Source organism: Photinus pyralis, unplaced genomic scaffold (genome assembly GCF_008802855.1).
Source record: "Photinus pyralis isolate 1611_PpyrPB1 unplaced genomic scaffold, Ppyr1.3 Ppyr1.4_LG5, whole genome shotgun sequence".
Taxonomy (NCBI): Eukaryota; Metazoa; Arthropoda; class Insecta; order Coleoptera; family Lampyridae; genus Photinus; species Photinus pyralis.
The window spans coordinates 36,924,825-36,943,094 of record NW_022170596.1 but is presented as its reverse complement, the minus strand read 5'-3'; the positions used below and the strand labels follow the sequence as shown (position 1 = coordinate 36,943,094).

The window sequence follows — 18,270 nt, the reverse complement described above, 5'->3', positions numbered from 1 at the left end:
GTTTTTGGGCGATTTGGATTCTACAAGTCAAAATCTAAGAGAATCGCCTTTGTAGGTGAAGATTGCTTCAGCACGTCAGAAGTTATAGGTAAAAAACCGTATTGCAATGAAAAAAAGACACAGAAAGTGCCATTACTTTTGATACAGGGGTACAATTTTCACGTTTTTGGGCGATTTGGTTTCTACAAGTCAAAATCTAAGAGAATCGCCTTTGCAGGTGAAGATTGCTTCAGCACGTCAAAAGTTATAGGTAAAAAAACTGTATTGCGATGAAGAAGAAACATAGTAAGCCTTTTTGATACACGAGCTTTATTTTTCTGTCAGATTTTTCCAAATTTCCTTTTATATGTTAATTTCAATTAAAAATTTGACTAGTGATTGCATCGGAATTTACGGAATTTGATTCAGGACTTCGTGTCTTTCAGATTTATAAGAATTTCAAGTCAATGTTAGAATTTAACCCAGTCGTGCCCCCAGTTTAAAAAGGAAAAAAACTAAAGGGTGTAATTTAAGCTAGCTAGGTAGGTGTCCTAGTAGGTGTCTGTTGGGTGGTATTACCGCATACCATTCCACACAGCATTATTTTTGAGTGTAATAATAAAGGGAATGATTATATTGGAGAGAGCTTCCCTAAATGATTATTTTTTATTTTTTGCAGCGTCGCTGGGGTCATTTCCCTGACGTTGTATACATTTTTCTTCAAGTTTACAGGGGGTTGTTTTGTAAGGACAGGTTTTTCCAAATTGGTATCCGAAATTGGGGACCAGGGGCCAAAAATTAATGAAAACTCAAACGGACTAAAGTTGAAACTTTTGTTTAAACAATGCAGAAGACAGAAAGTGACAAAAACGATGCGGATAAGGCATTTTGCATATAATACTACAGGACTACACCCCCAAGTTTGGTGTCAAATTTTATTTTTATATATGATTTAATCTACGTAATTGGAATTCACTCCTTAAAGCGCTTTGAATATTTTGCAAGCTAACGCACCGATCTATATTTTGTGGCAATAAACGCGCGACATACATAAACCGCTCTCGCCATCAAGATAAGTTGTTTGTTACCCTTCTTTGTTCCCTATTCACTTCATACCACTTGCGAACTTCCCACAGAACGTCATAACATAGCTCATAAAGCACTCGGCGAAAGACTTTATATTAACTTTATAGGCCCCCTTTGTCCCGACTTATTGTTCGCAGACCATAGTCCAAATTGCTAATAGGTGGGACGGTGAGCTACTATTGATTTGGTATTTAAATTATTCGAGGCAAGACAATAGAATGATATGGGTAGTGTATTCATTATAAGATCGGGTTAATTGGCGAAGACAACACAGTTCATTAAAATCCAACCTAAACCTTTTGGAAGTATCCAATTTCATAGGTTTTTCAGATGTGTAAATGAGATGTGGCGTTCTTTAAGGTAAAGATTAAAAATTGGGTTTGAAGTAACAAAATAAAATTACAAATTTTCAGGAAAGTTGGTTTCAAAACCCCATGACAACATGCCGTTATTAACTTAAAAATAATTTTGAAATTTCAAAATAACAAAATATTTTAGGGCACTTCAAAAGATAGTAAAATAAGATGGGTAGGTATTTTATTTGGCTTCGGTACCTGAAATAACGATGGGACACCCTGTATGTGCATTTCAATTATTTTTAACGTTAAAAGTTGGTCCTAATTCGATATTGTGCGCAAGATCGATCATAATAGATAAATTCCAAGTCAATTTTGCTTTGTTACAGATTGCCTAGTTGTTTTGTTTAAATATTCACTTCGTATTTTATATATTAGTTTCTGTGATTGGCACTTTTGTCGTTATGTAAGCGTATTATTGTAAGACAGTTAGTCTTTATAATCGTAAAGTTCTTGTTACAGAAGAAAGTTAGTTGACTGCTAAGAGTATTAAGAAATTTAAGTCGTCGTGATGTCTTTTATGTACCTACTTCAAGAGTCGATTCACCATTGCCCATTCCTTTACGCTAGGAAAATTAATTAATGACCGCGTTTATTAACAATTCGGCATTTGAACGGCTTTAATTATTTAAAGATTAAGAGTTTTGGGAAAGACGTCAAGAGGATTCTCGATTTTGGCTTTGAGGGGATAGTTTCGGTCCCGAAATAATTGGGAGTTACTTTACAAAAGCGGATAATTGGTCCCTAAAATGCGATTTATCAGTGAGATTTAAAATAATTGGGGATTGACGCACAAATTATTATATGAGATAATGAACTAAACGGAAGCTTTACAATGTCCGCAAAAAGATTGGATTTGGCGCATAAACAAGAAAAAGGAGTTTCAACCTAAGGCTAGTTACTGTTCCCAGCTTTAGGGTGAACATCTTTAATTCTAAGATCTAAGACCTCGAACGGACGGAGAGAGAAAATGCGCTGTAACTCGGTGATTCATTCTCTTCGACCACATTTATAGCTTTTCTTTTACGATCATCACCACAATAAATTGTGGTAGTTTTCCTTTAGCAAAAGCGAGTGTGCAAAGTGAGTTGATGAATTTGTAAATAATTGAGCGTTAGTCATTTGCGTGATAGAGTTTGCTAAAGGTATTTTGTTAGTCATTCCTAGAAGAACCTCGCGTTTACCCGTGAACGTTTTGATGAATAGCTAAACAGATTCGAATTGAGAAAAAGAAAATCGATCCCGTTTGTGGGTAAAATTCCAGTCACCGAAAATGTACACCTTTTGCTTTTAGATTTCTATTGTTTATGGTTAGCGTGATCAATTTACTATCCCCGAGGGTGTCATTGCGACCATTACTTCAACCCTTCAATAATGGGTATATATTTAAATATGTTCGCATAATTGCATTAATGAGATTTCGTAATTAATTTGTGACGTTTTTGGTTAGTTTTGAGACTGAGAATAGTCATTGGGGTATTTTTCGAAAGGATGTTGACTTGGCTCCCATGCGCTCTTACGGCAAATTATTGATCGCTTAATAGTCCTCTGGTCATTTGATGACGTCAGAGCGGTCGAATCGACCATTTCTCCCTTTTTCTCGCAAGCTTACAGCTCCCAGATCGAATTCGAGCGTGTCCAAGTTGACTAATGGCTATTTTTAGTGGTTGCTTTCGTTAGTAATAAGTTTAAATTACATTGGGGTAAGCAGTCTTTTTCTTCTAATGCTTTTAATGAGGATAAGTGAGAATATTGACGCATGAGGTAAAAGCTCACTTTTGCGAAGGGGTTGAGTCACAAATGCACTTTACTGTTAGAATTGGAAATGCGGTTATTTTGGGCACATGATGATTCGCATCCTAGCTGTTCTCTGTTTACTGAACCTACCCTGAAAATGAAAGCACGTGGTGTATAAAAATCGAAGGTCTGAAAGGGGTGATCGCACATTCTTTTCTTGTGAGATGTGGAATTAAGACACGCAAGCACTCCCGTTTTCAAACCGTTCAAGCTCTACTATTTCTTTGGAGATTCTACAAATGGTTAATTTATTTACTCAGAAAAGGTCAAGTTTCGAATCAAATTTTAATGAGTGCGGTGCTCATGTTTGCCGGCACAAGCTTCTATAAGAGTCCATATACTTTTATAATCAAATCTGCATTCGTTTTGTAACTAGAATTGAACGAAACATTCATTTCAGGATGGCCAGTTAAACGTAAAGACTGTGTACTTCGGTATTTTAGAACCATCCATACGGATTTCACAATTTCTTATTAATAGTTAATAAACCTGTCAAATTTCCTCTAATTTTTCTTCTATCCGCTATCGTGATATAGCAGGTACGCACTTTACTTTCCCATGGATAGCACGTACAAAAATATTTTAACTGTGAACGGAGTCTTTGCGGTCATGAGATAGTATATTAAGAGACACCAATTATACACGTGTTTTTATAGTATTTTTTTTATTATACCTGCAATATAATTTAAAAATAAGGAACATGTCCAATTAAGTGAACTTTGTAAATAAAATGATCTTGGCTGAAAAAGATAATAGACCGTCCATTCAATTGCTTGTTGCAAAAGCAGAAGGAAAGTTGGTAGATGCCAAATCCAAATCCAGCAAAATCTGTTCTACAGAATATGAAAAGGTGTTTTCGTTAATGAATAGGGACGAATAAAGTCTTAAATGCATAGATAATGCTGGCGATTAAGAAATGGATAGAGATTTGGTAGCAAAGAAATCCTTTGCATTTACAGAAAGCGACGTAAGGATATTGTTTATATCAGCCCCAGGTGACAGTTTCAGAAGTCATTAGTAACATTACTAAGCAACCCTTAATTCACTTTTGTTTTAAATTTGAGTGCTCAAAACGGAGATTGTAATTCAGGTATAATTAAAAAAAAAGTAACTCCAGTTACCACCTACTACTCTAATTGAGGGAAGTCTTAATACCTTGTTTACCCGGTTCACGGCCGCGTCCGCGGTTTCGGGGCTGAGTGCCAAATCCTTGCGCCATGATAGAGATCGCTGCTGTGGTCATCAACCTCTTCTTGCTAGCCCCTGGCACGCGAAACTTTGGGCACGATCCTGTGCAACCCCGCGTGACGTCTCACGGCTTTCTCGCAGGTTGCCGTGATGTGGGGTACGCAAAACAGGTTCTTGTAGATCCCCAAGGACCTTAGTCTTCCGTTTTAAAGTTATCCTCTGCTCCCTAACTTTCAGGATAGTCGCGGCTATTCTCCTCTTTCCAGTCATCATGGCGACTTTGGTTTTCCTGAGGACCAGTGTCAGCCCTCCACTCCCCATTTGTTTAAATGTTTAATCTTCTTCCTTGTCACGGTCGCAAATCCCACCAGTTCTACCCCATTCGCGGTTGGAATCTTCATAACGCCATTGTACATCGCGACCAACAGAAGGCACCCAATGTCAGATCACCAGATAATCCGGCAGTTTTAAGTTCAAGCAGCGCATTTACAATGGTTCTTGTGTTCTCTGAGTGAAAGGCATTTTTCACGCCCATTGACGCTAGTAGGCAGACTTCTCTGGCCCTCCTGGTACCTTTATTAGCCATCTCCACCCTCTCGACATTTTATCTAAAAGACTCACCCGTCGATTTCCCTCTCCTGAATCCGAATTACTCGGGGAACATCAGCTTATTGCATACTATGTCTTCGGTCCTTGCCTTCACTATCTTTGCCAGAACTTTACCTGCACAGTCCAGGTATCAAATCGGGCGGTAGCTGGGAATCAGCGCTAATAGGCTCTTTTTCCACCTATCCGAGTAGACTCCCGTCCTCATAATTTCTTTAGCGATGTTGGTCCATATACCTGCACCGGTATTCTGTATGGTCTAGGGGCCATGTCATTCGGTAGCGGGTCTGCAGATGCCTTGACCTCGTCGGTAACTGTGACGACTTCCTCCATCATTGCCACTTCCTTGATCAGCAAGGGCTAGACAGGGAAAGGGTCGTTAAGAAGGTCGCGTTGTTCCATCCCACCACTGTGGTCTTGCAGAGTTTCTTCCATCACGTCCAGTTGTTAACTTAAATAATTTCCTGTAGCGTTTTCCTTTCACTCTAAAGAGTGGCCACTCACTATCGATTGAGGACCTGCCTCTATGTTGAAGCGCCCTGCTGGCCTGGTTGCAACGACCTCTCTGCGCACCAATAGCATACGTCCACCAGTAAGGTCTACGTACTCTGTGGCGTGGTCTCGTCGCACAGCTTTGTGAGGAGGCGCGCCCCATTCTTGTAGGTGTTCCCTTGTCTCAACCTTCTCCGCTAGATCCACTAGGCCGAGCTTGCGGGTGTTCCATATTTTGTGACATAAGGTCCCCCCGCGCAGGTTTTAGTGAGGTACCGAAGCACCTCCGTCTCCAAGTTTCTCAGCCACCAGCGTAACATCAATAAAAAGCCTCGAACGTTAGTCTAGGTCCTGTGTTCGAGCATCACCATATGGAGCGCCTCAGCCCACTCGAGCACAAGTTCCTCCCTTCTGTTGGGCTTCGGTGCCCTCTCAAGCTGGGAACGCCGCAATAACGTCTCCCGCCATTATAGCTCAACTCCCTCCATTCATCCCAATTCATCCTTATGACCGCCGGAATTTCGAGACAGGCCATCATCTATGGGGCATATCCAATCTTATTAAATACGAGGCGTTTCTTATCATTGGGGCATTTATCTTTGAAGTGACCCTCCTTCCCACAGCTTAAGTACTTGTTCTTGATATCGTGACATTTTTGGGTCGATTCCCCAACACATTTGGCAATTATTTGCTTCTAGTTTTTTCCGTATTGAGCATTTTGTGATCCTAACCCACAAGCCGTTATGTTGTCCATTTTCTTTTGTGCACCCTTCGGAAGAAGTAGTGTGACATCTCTTTGTCCACCCTCGGCAGTTCTTATGTTTGTGATTTCCAGCTGTTCCTCCCTTTCTTCCCCTAATACCGCCGCCCTATTCTTTGGTGGATATTTCGTCTAGATCCGTTATAAAATATGCCACTATATTTTCCTCCTTAACTCAACGGTGGGCCCCCTGTTTTTTTTTTTACTGACGACTAGCTTAAGGTGCCCATCCTTTGTCTTGTAGCTGTTAACAACTCCTGCTTTTTTAGCACCCTTCAGGAGCCCAGCATATGTTTTAGACCCATTTTAACGAGTATCGCAATCGAATAGGAGGGCTCTTCTCATTATTATCCCCTATTCGTCTCTCCATGCTATAAATAATTAATGCATATGAATTCCGCAAATCTTTTGTGCCTCCCTGGTCTGAGTGTTTGCTTGATAGCCAATATTTTATTTGCAGCCTTCGTTGTGGCCTCGTACACGCTTCTGGCGACCTCTTTATCATTGTTGCCGTCCAGGGCTGTCGGGAAGAGACGAGGGAAGAGATATCCATCCTTCCCATCTTTTCATCGTCTTCTCCTTTCAGTATCGCCACCGGATTTCCAAAAGTGGTGATGCCACATTTAAAAATTGATCCTTAACAGTTCCTTTACATCTAAACATGTAAAGGCCGCCCGGAACACATTCAAAATATACGCTATATAATGTGAGCAGTATCAAGCCTTAGAAGCCTTAGAAAAATTCTTGGACCTTTTTCCGACACTCTTCATTTCCCCTTTGTGAGTAGTTTTCTGCGACACACCGTTTTCGAGTTATGCGTTACCAATTCCTATATTTCATCCGCATGCCCTAATCGCTATTTGTGAGCACTCTCCTCCAACACTTTGCCCATTGAGATATGAAGAATTATAACCGATAACGATAAGGGTTCGAGAAGCAGGATTATGGGTGGTAGAAATTTCGTTGAGCCCATTTATTAGAGTACCATAACGGCTTTCTTTAAAAGAATAGTAATTTTACACCCCAATTGAAAAATTGTTTGCTAATGGGTTCTTTTTTTTTCAGAGGAGCTCTCAAATTGAACCACGCTCAATTCTACTAAAAATGTGATTTGGGACCCGTCCAAAACCACTCAAGAATAATTTAGTATGAAACTTCAAATATGTAAGGAAACTGACGACAGCAACAAACTTTTGAACATGGCAAATGACGATTACGCGGTACTGAGGAGGTACAGCAAAGACCATTCCATTTATGAAGATATAGCCCTGGACGTTACAATCTCGAGCACCGAAATGCCGCCTAGTTGCAAGGCGAACACTAAACGAGAGTTACCCGAGATCGACTTTGAAGATGAAACCGAAGCGCCCACTGAAGTTGCCCAGGAGGTATCCATCGAACCTTGCTCGCAGATTTTGACATATGAAATAGACACATCGCAGATAATTAACGTGCCAGAAGATCAAATAATTAAGATAGAGTACCAAATAGCAAACGGTGTTATAAACACGGAGTACATCGTCAACCAAAACATTTTAAGTAACTCGGGCGAAATTCAAAGTGTAGACATGAGGTGCGTGGACACGAACGTATGGAAGAAGAGCAACAATTCAACTTCCTCCGACGAGCCTCAAATATCAAACAGCGTCCTAGTCCTATCTCCGAACTCAGTCAGTCTACCTGAAACAACAATCGAAGCGAGTAACGAAATTTTTGGGATACCACAAAATGAAATTGAAGTCGGAACCGTCTGTACCACCGAAGTAGAAATCACCGACCAAAACTCGTCTGACACGCTCTTGGAAAACGGAACCTCCGACAATATGGAATTTGCGTTGAGCCCACGCAGCGATAGCGACAACTCGGAGACGGATTTAACAAGTCTCAATTGGTTACATAGCATTACAAATATAATGGCGGTCCCGAATTTACCTACCCCACCTATTTCTCCGAAACCCAGACGGAAACCTCCGACAAACAGCGCGCAGCAAGAGGATCTGACGATTAACATTAACTTTTACAAGAAGAACGGCGATAAGAAGCCCCCATTCTCCTACGCGACACTAATTTGTATGGCAATGGGGAAGAACGGGAATAAAATGACCTTGTCCGAGATCTACCAGTGGATTAGAGAGAATTTTTTGTATTACAAAAAAGCGGAACCAAGCTGGCAGGTTAGTTGCCGATGGGCCGTTTTGTCTTTTAACCACCTTGTTTTCAGAATTCAATTCGCCACAACCTTTCCCTGAACAAGTGCTTTGTAAAAGTGGCAAGATCCAAGGACGAGCCTGGCAAGGGAGGCTTCTGGAAGCTTGATCTGGAAAGGCTGGAAGAATCGAGAAGATCAAAGCGCCGATCCAGTCTAACTGTGCGCGCCCCACGCCCTACCGTCGTCAAACCGACACGAAAAGTGAAAAGGCACCGACCGTCGCAAAGGACCGGGGAAAGGAAGCATAACATATTATCGAACATATCGATCTGCAACGAAACCGAGCAAGATAGCGAGAGCTGTGACAGTGCCCAGAGCGTAAAAACCGACAGCAATGCGAAAATTACCGATGGAGAGGCGGAAGAGGCTGCCCTCTCTCCGAAACCTGCGACGCCTTCGCCAAACTGCATCGTGGAACCGGTAAACCAAATGATACCAGAAGACGAACTGACCGGTCTACTTCTCGCCACAAACGGCTGGGACGATTGTCAACTGGAACTTCTCGACTCACTACTGGATTCGTTATAATTGTACTGGAGATGAACAAGACTATGCCAAAACATATTTTTGATAAGTACCTAGAATTTTTGTGCAAACTTATTTCGTATTATTTAGCGCAATTGTACAATGTAACATTTTATATGTCTACTGATATTGGGGCGATATCGTGATATCAGTCACACAGAGTGGTTTGTGCCTTTTGTGTCTTAGCACAGTGTGCCCTTTGCTATACTCTAAGTCTCGTTAGAAGTTATTGTAGATTTGGAAAGCTCGTAATTCTTCCGTCCATTTACTGAGATAGAAATTTATCGTATAATTAAGACAAATGTTGAATGTAATGGCTGCTCAAAAATGAAAGAAAAACCTTATGCTCATTAGTTTTGCTCAAGCAGAGGCAATTTTGTTGTTTCAAGATCTGTTTTGAAAATACCGCAGCTCAGTGTAGATAGGTATAGATGTTGAAGGAAGTAAGGAGTGGTGCATGCTACTCCGTTGAAGTATTATTAATAATTTTTATAGAATTGTAAAGTTTGTATTCTAGTCATCTTCTTAAAACACATTTTGCTCAAAGGAGTTCGTAAGCAATAGATTGTTGTGTTTTGAACGATACTTTCTGATTCTTTATGCTTTCAAAATGTTTTAATAAAGTCTGTAACTTACGTATCAATTTTTAATACCTGGACATAACCCTACCCATACTGCCAAAATAACACTTACGTTACATCTCAGAGATGAAACTATGAAACATCTAAGAAACAGGTATAGAAACGTAGGTATATGTTTAAGATCCGTCCTCAGAGCCCTGAAACTGAAATACTACAAAAACATAGTAAACATACACAGATGTTACACGAAACTGTGATGAACATACCAAGAACAACAGCATAGATTTATTTTGGGCTAAGTTTCAGGAATGTTGTCGCTTAAATAAGCACCGTTTCAGACATGTTTCTACCATAAACATTTCCGAGACAAGTGTGTTGTATGTAATCATATATGTACATACACAACCCCTTGTTTAACTCATCGGCATGGAATAAGCTCAATAAGAAAGAAGCATCAAATATTCTCAATTCCTTATCCTGGAGGTGTAAAGGTAACTTACCATACGTTGTTGTTGAGTTTCGTACCTGTCCCCTAGAGTGGCGTAGGATTGACGTGTGCTTTTGCTTCCTCACTTGTTTTTCTAATAATTTCGAAATTATCTAACCGCAAACTTCCTAGCCGCAGAGCTCATTTATACCGCTGTAGTTGGAACAGTCTGTATAGTATCAACTTTTTTGTAGATGGGGACTAATTTTCCAATCGTTGGTAACTTTCCCCGTATTCCAAGCTTTATTAAAGATTTCGGTTAACATTTCCATTCCTTTGTCTTCTACATTTTTTTACCATTTCTGGAGTTAGTCTATCATGTCTGTTCTCTATTCTTTACACTATATCCATAACGCCTTATTCTACCTTTATTGGGTCTATCTCTCTGTCTAAGTAATTTTTGGGTATTTTTTCCACACAAGCTGCCTCGTATTCTTCTTTATTGTTCAATTTCCCATCTCTTCCATTATTCTAAGCTCGTTTGTAATTATTTGGCTGTCCTTTCCTTTGATGTGTTTTTAATGTATAGTTGTTAGGTTTCCTCAAGCTCTTAAGTACTTTATAAAAGAATTTCTGATTACTGTGTTTATTTTCTTCTGTTCTGGTTCCAAATGCTTTTCACGCCTTTTGTTTTGCTTCCATTACCATGAGTTTTACCTTCGCCAGTTGTTGTTTATATTCGGAATAGGTTTCTGCAGTTTTTCTAGTCAAATACTGTTTCCATTTTTCTTTCTTTTTCTGAACTTCTTCCTTAAGATTTTGGTTCCACTATCTTATTTGTTTTCTGTTTTTATTTACCAATATTGCGCTGTTGATAGTACTATTGCTTTAAATTTTTGCCACATTTGTTCAACAATCATCTTCTCCCATTCTTGCATGCTATTTCTTACCTTTAGCTCTATTTTTCCACCGTATACACTTGCGATTTGATTGTCTTGTTTGTATTTTGCACGTTCGTATTTTCGCTTCTACCAGATAATGATCACTGTAAATTTCTGGCCCTCTTCTAACTCTTATGTTTAATACGTCCCTTCCCATGACCTCTACTTATATTATTACGTAATATATGAAGGATTTTTCACCTCTACTCTGCACTATGCTCTTCAACGTGTGGATCGATAACATCTGGAATTCCTTCGGCCCTTCTTCCTACCCTACCCAGTGTTATAAGTCTCCCTTTCACGCTTTCGATTGCTCCTGACATTTTTTTCAAAGATTCGTCCTTTTTGACTTTACTTTGGTCCTCATTTAGTCCATAAGCTCTTAGAAATTGTAGTATTTTCTGTTTGCTCCATTTAATCAATCTTTCATTAATGCATTCCCACTTACTTAGCCTTCTCACATTTTCTGCCTCTATTAAACAAGCCACGCCGTTCTTTGCTTTCATTTTTAAATCAATCAAATCAAGTACATGCCCGTCTTCCATCTTCATTATCCCTCTACCTTTCTTCTTGGTTTCGCATATTCCAAGCATATCTAGTTTGGTGTCTTTAAATTCATGTACAAGCAAGTTTGTTTTCCTTTTCGTTAATGCTTCGTATGTTCCAAATTCCAATTTTCCATATTTCTAGATTGCAGTTTTTGATCTGTTTGTGTTATGCTTCTCATTTCCGTGTTTCGTAGCGAATGTCGCCTTTATTATTCTACAGGAATGTTTTCCGGCCAGTTTTTTTTACTAAATGTCCCATGCTCAGTGCCCTTTTTAAAGACCCCCCCCCTTGAGGAGATCGCTAGCTTATTGTTCTTCCTTTCTTTGTTGGGTTTGTCGGGTTTTGTGCCGTTTTAAGTATTTGGGTTTTGACGTTAAGGTTGTTTAACTTTATAAATAATTGTCTTATTTTATTGGGCTGCTCTTCACCTATTCGGTAGATTTCTTGGATCTCGGATTCCATCGTAATCTTGACTCCCATGTTTTCTAGGGCTGTGTGTAATTTTTCCTTAATTTGCAGATCACTTTAGTTTTCTACTTCCTGTATACCGTGAATTATCAAGTTGTTCTTTTTGATTTCCTTTTCTTGATAATCTACACGGGGATTGAAAGGGGTGGAAACTGGTATTTTGCAATTTGTGGCAAAACTATTCATTTTAGGCGAAAATGTTCAATATAAAAGTTATAGAGAATAAAAAAAACTGGAAAAAGTTTTTTTCGATTTTTATTCTTATTTTTGCGAAAAAAAAGTCGTAGGGATTTGAAATATTTGGAGTAATTTTATGATAAAAAGGAGACAATTTTTTTGGGCTCGTAAAGTTGAACCGGATCTCGCACGATTTCAGAAAAAACTACCTTTTTTTTCAAGGGGAAGAAAAATCGATTATCTTGCTTCCTGATTCCTGAACAATTTGTTTTTGTTCACTGACTCTTCTTCCTGCCTGTTTTATAGCTGATGCAATTGCGTTGGGCCCGTTTATAAACTTGCAAAATCTGCAATAAGAACGTTAGTTTTACCTGGAATAAACTTCGTAAGGATTTTATTCATAATTCCTGTAAATTAACGATCAACAGGCTCAGCTTAATCCCATCAGCTGCAAAACAGGCAGGAAGAAGAGTTAGTGAACTAAAACAAATTGTTCAGGAAGCAAAAGAATCCGATTTTACTTACGAATTGCTTTTATTGGAGCAAAAATGCAGAAAAAAGAAATAATAAAGATGTTTGGTACCCCGTGCACCTCTGTACGATGAAAAAAAATATATTTTTCACCCCCTTGAAAAAATGGAGTTTTTTTTCAGAAATCGTGAGATATTGGAAACAGTTCAACTTTACGGGCCCAAAAATTATCTCCTTTTTTATCATAAAACAAGCTATGTTTCCTCCAAATTTCAAACCCCTACGAGTTTTTTTCGCAAAAATAAGAATAAAAATGAAAAAACCAGTTTTTCCGGTTTTTCTAGGAAAATTGGAGGTTATGTAAAAATAGTGCAGATACAAAAGTTTTATACTCTATAACTTTTGCATTGAACATTTTCGTCTAAAATTAATTGTTTTGCCACAATTTGCAAAACACCACTTTCCACCCCTTTCAACCCCCGTAATTTCACTCGCGGAAAAATTCAGCTGTTTTAATTATTTTTTACCAATTTCTAATCATTTCACCTGCCTGAAAAACTCGGTTTCTCCCGGTAACTAATTTTTTTGAAAATAAATTATTTTAGAGCTATTTAGCCTGGACTAATATGCAAAAAGGGGTACTAAAATATTAAGAAACAAAAACCAAATACGTATCTTAACCTTCTGCAACGGCAGAGCTGTCACAAATCGTTTAAAAAACGATTTAAATCAAAGATAAAAGATGCATTTCATTTTAACAAATGATTTAATCAAAGATACTTTTGTCAATAAGAAAGTATTTAGATAATAAATCATTTTGAGATTTAAATATTTTTTGTGATTTAAATCTTTTTAGAAAGTATTTAAGATACTTTCAAGGTATTTAATTCATTCAAAAAGGTTTAAATCTAATTTTGTTAATTTAAATCACGTATAAAGATTTAAATCATGCAATGATGTAATGATTTAAATCTTTTCCGATGATTTAATCGTTTTGTTACAAAAGGTTTGTAAAGGATTTAAATTCAATAAAACTGATTGGTCTGATGATCTTGCTCGAACCCCTCAACATCATTCATCAATATACCTACCATTTCTACCGTATTTTATTGTTATTATTTATTAAATTTAAATATATACCTATTTTTTGCGAAAGAAATTTTAAAAAACCAAGACATCGTCAATCTCAGTATACTCGATTTTGTAATAAATACATATAAACGTCTACCGAAATAAAACCCGGGTTAATTAACTTAGTCAGGTTGAAATAAATCAAGAGAATTTGTTAGTATGTATTAATTAAATCGTCTCTAAAAGATTTAAATCACTCGGAAAGGATTTAAATCTTTTCGAAAGTATTTAAATCTTTTTAAAAGAGTCAAAATCAAAGATAGTTTTCATGAAGATTTAAATCTTAAATCAAAAATCATTTTCCGTAAAAAAATTTAAGATCAAATGATTTAAATCGAAAAAATTATAGCAACGGTAAAAAAAAAACGTGAGCTACCCTAATTCCTAACGTAACAAATAAAGATTGTGGATTCTGACCCGGAATTGGGGTAAATGTAATTAATAAACAATTGGTTCTCTGGTTCTACTCTCCAATAATAACCTTCCGGCATTACAATGGCCTCTGGGTTGTGTTAAAGAAGTTTACCCCGGAAAAGATGGCATCATCAGGGGAGATTACCAGGAGGAAACTGTGTAAAACATGCGATACAGCAGCTGCACCCATTCAAACTATGCCTGTAATTATAGGAACTATTTGCTACGCTGTGTGACCGATTGCGAGAACTAGTAGCCCAATCTTGGACTGTTTGAAATTATGGATTCTACAGGCCACATTCTATAAGAAAATTTTTTTCTGGGTTGATCTGAGACAATTTTTTCTATGGGCCTCAAAAAAAGGCAGTGTACAACCTTCCTTTTTTTCCAAAAATCGACTTCACCAAAATTTCTCGGGAAAATACTTTTTCTTATAAATTTTCGTGCGTAGAATCCAAAACAATTCGTTCTTTTTCGATCAGACTTCTCAATCAAAAGTTATAGACTAGAAACCAATTTCGAAAAAAAATTCAAAGGGCTGTAACTTTTGAACTAGTAGCCCAGTCTTGGAACTGTTTGAAATTATGGATTCTACAGGCCACATTCTATAAGAAAAATTTTTTTCCGGGTCGATCTGAGACAATTTTTTTTGAGGGCCTCAAAAAAGGCAGTGTATAACCTTCCTTTTTTACCAAAATTTTTCGGGAAAACACTTTTTCTTATTAATTTTGGTGCGTAGAATCCAAAACAATTCGTACTTTTTCGATTAGACTTCTCAATCAAAAGTTATAGACTAGAAACAAATTTCGAAAAAAAATTCAAAGGGCTGTAACTTTTGAACTAGTAGCCCAATCTTGGAACTGTTTGAAATTATGGATTCTACAGGCCACATTCTATAAGAAAACTTTTTTCCGGGTCGATCTGAGACAATTTTTTTTGAGGGCCTCAAAAAAAGGCAGTGTACAACCTTCCTTTTTTACCAAAAATCGACTGCACCAAAATGTCTCGGGAAAACACTTTTTCTTATTAATTTTGGTGCGTAGAATCCAAAACAATTCGTACTTTTTCGATCAAACTTCTCAATCAAAAGTTATAGACTAGAAACCAATTTCGAAAAAAAATTCAAAGGGCTGTAACTTTTGAACTAGAAGCCCAATCTTGGAACTGTTTGAAATTATGGATTCTACAGGCCACATTCTATAAGAAAATTTTTTTTTCCGGGTCGATCTGAGACAATTTTTTTTTCGGGGCTCAAAAAAAGGCAGTGTATAACCTTCCTTTTTTACCAAAAATCGACTACAACAAAATTTCTCGGGAAAACACTTTTTCTTATTAATTTTGGTGCGTAGAATCCAAAACAATTCGTACTTTTTCGATCAGACTTCTCAATCAAAAGTTATACCAATTTCGAAAGAAAATTCAAAAGGCTGTAACTTTTGAACTAGTAGCCCAATCTTGGAACTGTTTGAAATTATGGATTCTACAGGCCACATTCTATAAGAACATTTTTTTCCCGGGTCGATCTGAGAAAATTTTTTCTTCGAGCCTCAAAAAAAGGCAGTGTATAACCTTCCTTTTTTACCAAAAATCGACTACACCAAAATTTCTCGGGAAAACACTTTTTCTTATTAATTTTTGTGCGTAGAATCCAAAACAATTCGTACTTTTTCGATCAGACTTCTCAATCAAAAGTTATAGACTAGAAACCAATTTCAAAAGAAAATTCAAAGGGCTGTAACTTTTGAACTAGTAGCCCAATCTTGGAACTGTTTGAAATTATGGATTCTACAGGCCACATTCTATAAGAAAATTTTTTTTCGGGTCGATCCGAGACAATTTTTTCTTCGGGCCTCAAAAAAAGGCAGTGTACAACCTTCCTTTTTTTCCAAAAATCGACTGCACCAAAATTTCTCGGGAAAACACTTTTTCTTATAAATTTTCGTGCGTAGAATCCAAAACAATTCGTACTTTTTCGATCAGACTTCTCAATCCAAAGTTATAGACTAGAAACCAATTTCGAAAGAAAATTCAAAGGGCTGTAACTTTTGAACTAGTAGCCCAATCTTGGAACTGTTTGAAATTATGGATTCTACAGGCCACATTCTATAGGAAAATTTTTTTCCGGGTCGATCTGAGACAATTTTTTTTCGGGGCTCAAAAAAAAGCAGTGTATAACCTTCCTTTTTTACCAAAAATCGACTTGAACCAGTAGCCCAATCTTGGAACTGTTTGAAATTATGGATTCTACAGGCCACATTCTATAAGAAAATTTTTTTCCGGGTCGATCCGAGACAATTTTTTTTTCGGGGCTCAAAAAAAGGCAGTGTATAACCTTCCTTTTTTACCAAAAATCGACTGCACCAAAATTTCTCGGGAAAACATTTTTTCTTATTAATTTTGGTGAGTAGAATCAAAAACAATTCGTACTTTTTCGATCAGACTTCTCAATCAAAAGTTATAGACTAGAAACCAATTTCGAAAGAAAATTCAAAGGGCTGTAACTTTTGAACTAGTAGCCTAATCTTGGAACTGTTTGAAATTATGGATTCTACAGGCCACATTCTATAGGAAAATTTTTTTTCGGGTCGATCCGAGACAATTTTTTCTTCGGGCCTCAAAAAAAGGCAGTGTACAACCTTCCTTCCTACAGGCCACATTCTATAGGAAAATTTTTTTTTGGGTCGATCTGATACAATTTTTTCTTCGGGCCCAAAAAAAGGCAGTGTACAACCTTCCTTTTTTTTCCAAAAATCGACTGCACCAAAATTTCTCGGGAAAACACTTTTTCTTATAAATTTTCGTGCGTAGAATCCAAAACAATTCGTACTTTTTCGATCCAGACTTCTCAATCAAAAGTTATAGACTAGAAACCAATTTCGAAAGAAAATTCAAAGGGCTGTAACTTTTGAACTAGTAGCCCCAATCTTGGAACTGTTTGAAATTATGGATTCTACAGGCCACATTCTATAAGAAAAATTTTTTTCCGGGTCGATCTGAGACAATTTTTTTTTGGGGGCCTCAAAAAAAGGCAGTGTATAACCTTCCTTTTTTACCAAAAATCGACTGCACCAAAATTTCTCGGGAAAACACTTTTTCTTATAAATTTTGGTGCGTAGAATCCAAAACAATTCGTACTTTTTCGATCAGACTTCTCAATCAAAAGTTATAGACTAGAAACCAATTTCGAAAGAAAATTCAAAGGGCCTGTAACTTTTGAACTAGTAGCCCAATCTTGGACACCAAAATTTCTCGGGAAAACACTTTTTCTTATAAATTTTCGTGCGTAGAATCCAAAACAATTCGTACTTTTTCGATCAGACTTCTCAATCCAAAGTTATAGTCTAGAAACCAATTTCAAAAGAAAATTCAAAGGGCTCTAACTTTTGAACTAGTAGCCCAATCTTGGAACTGTTTGAAATTATGGATTCTACAGGCCACATTCTATAAGAAAATTTTTTTTCCGGGTCGATCCGAGACAATTTTTTCTTCGGGCCTCAAAAAAAGGCAGTGTATAACCTTCCTTTTTTTCCAAAAATCGACTGCACCAAAATTTCTCGGGAAAACACTTTTTCTTATAAATTTTCGTGCGTAGAATCCAAAACAATTCGTACTTTTTCGATCAGACTTCTCAATCCAAAGTTATAGACTAGAAACCAATTTCGAAAGATAAATTCAAAGGGCTGTAACTTTTGAACTAGTAGCCCAATCTTGGAACTGTTTGAAATTATGGATTCTACAGGCCACATTCTATAAAAAAAATTTGGAACGATCTGAGACAGTTTTTTCTTCGGTTGTTATTCGCTTTTAACAAATCACACTGATTTTAATTGCGTGTCACGTATTAAGAGATTTTAAAAATTGTATGAGAGCAAACTGAAAAGGTATCTTATTTGCACGACGGACTAAATACTACTGTCCAGTTATCTACGCGATCTTGGCAGATTACAAATTCTAGGAAATAAAATATTCATTTTATCATGATTTGAAAACCAAACAGTGATATTGATACTATGTGATCAAAAAAGAGTTGCTGTCGAATCACCTTTGGAATTTTTATGTACATGTAAAATCCAATTTAATTTGAACTTCCAAAGGCGATTCGACGTCAATCCT

At 37.3% G+C, this 18,270-nt stretch overlaps 1 protein-coding gene across 1 annotated transcript; it reads left to right on the top strand.

Annotated features, from left to right (window-relative positions):
- The first annotated feature begins 3,022 nt into the window (after positions 1 to 3,022).
- On the top strand, positions 3,023 to 9,611 carry LOC116171632 (pre-rRNA-processing protein FHL1-like). The gene is made up of 3 exons (XM_031488581.1): positions 3,023 to 3,124; positions 7,330 to 8,438; positions 8,486 to 9,611. The coding sequence occupies exons 2-3, from the start codon at positions 7,413 to 7,415 to the stop codon at positions 8,999 to 9,001; spliced, it is 1,542 nt and encodes a 513-aa protein (XP_031344441.1). The 5' UTR covers positions 3,023 to 3,124; positions 7,330 to 7,412; the 3' UTR covers positions 9,002 to 9,611.
- The last annotated feature ends 8,659 nt before the right edge of the window (positions 9,612 to 18,270 follow it).

Coding starts and splice junctions, on each gene's coding strand:
- LOC116171632 (XM_031488581.1), top strand. CDS start 7,413: ATGAAACTTCAAATATGTAAGGAAACTGACGACAGCAACAAACTTTTG. Junction 8,439..8,485: donor AAGCGGAACCAAGCTGGCAG/GTTAGTTGCCGA, acceptor CCTTGTTTTCAG/AATTCAATTCGCCACAACCT.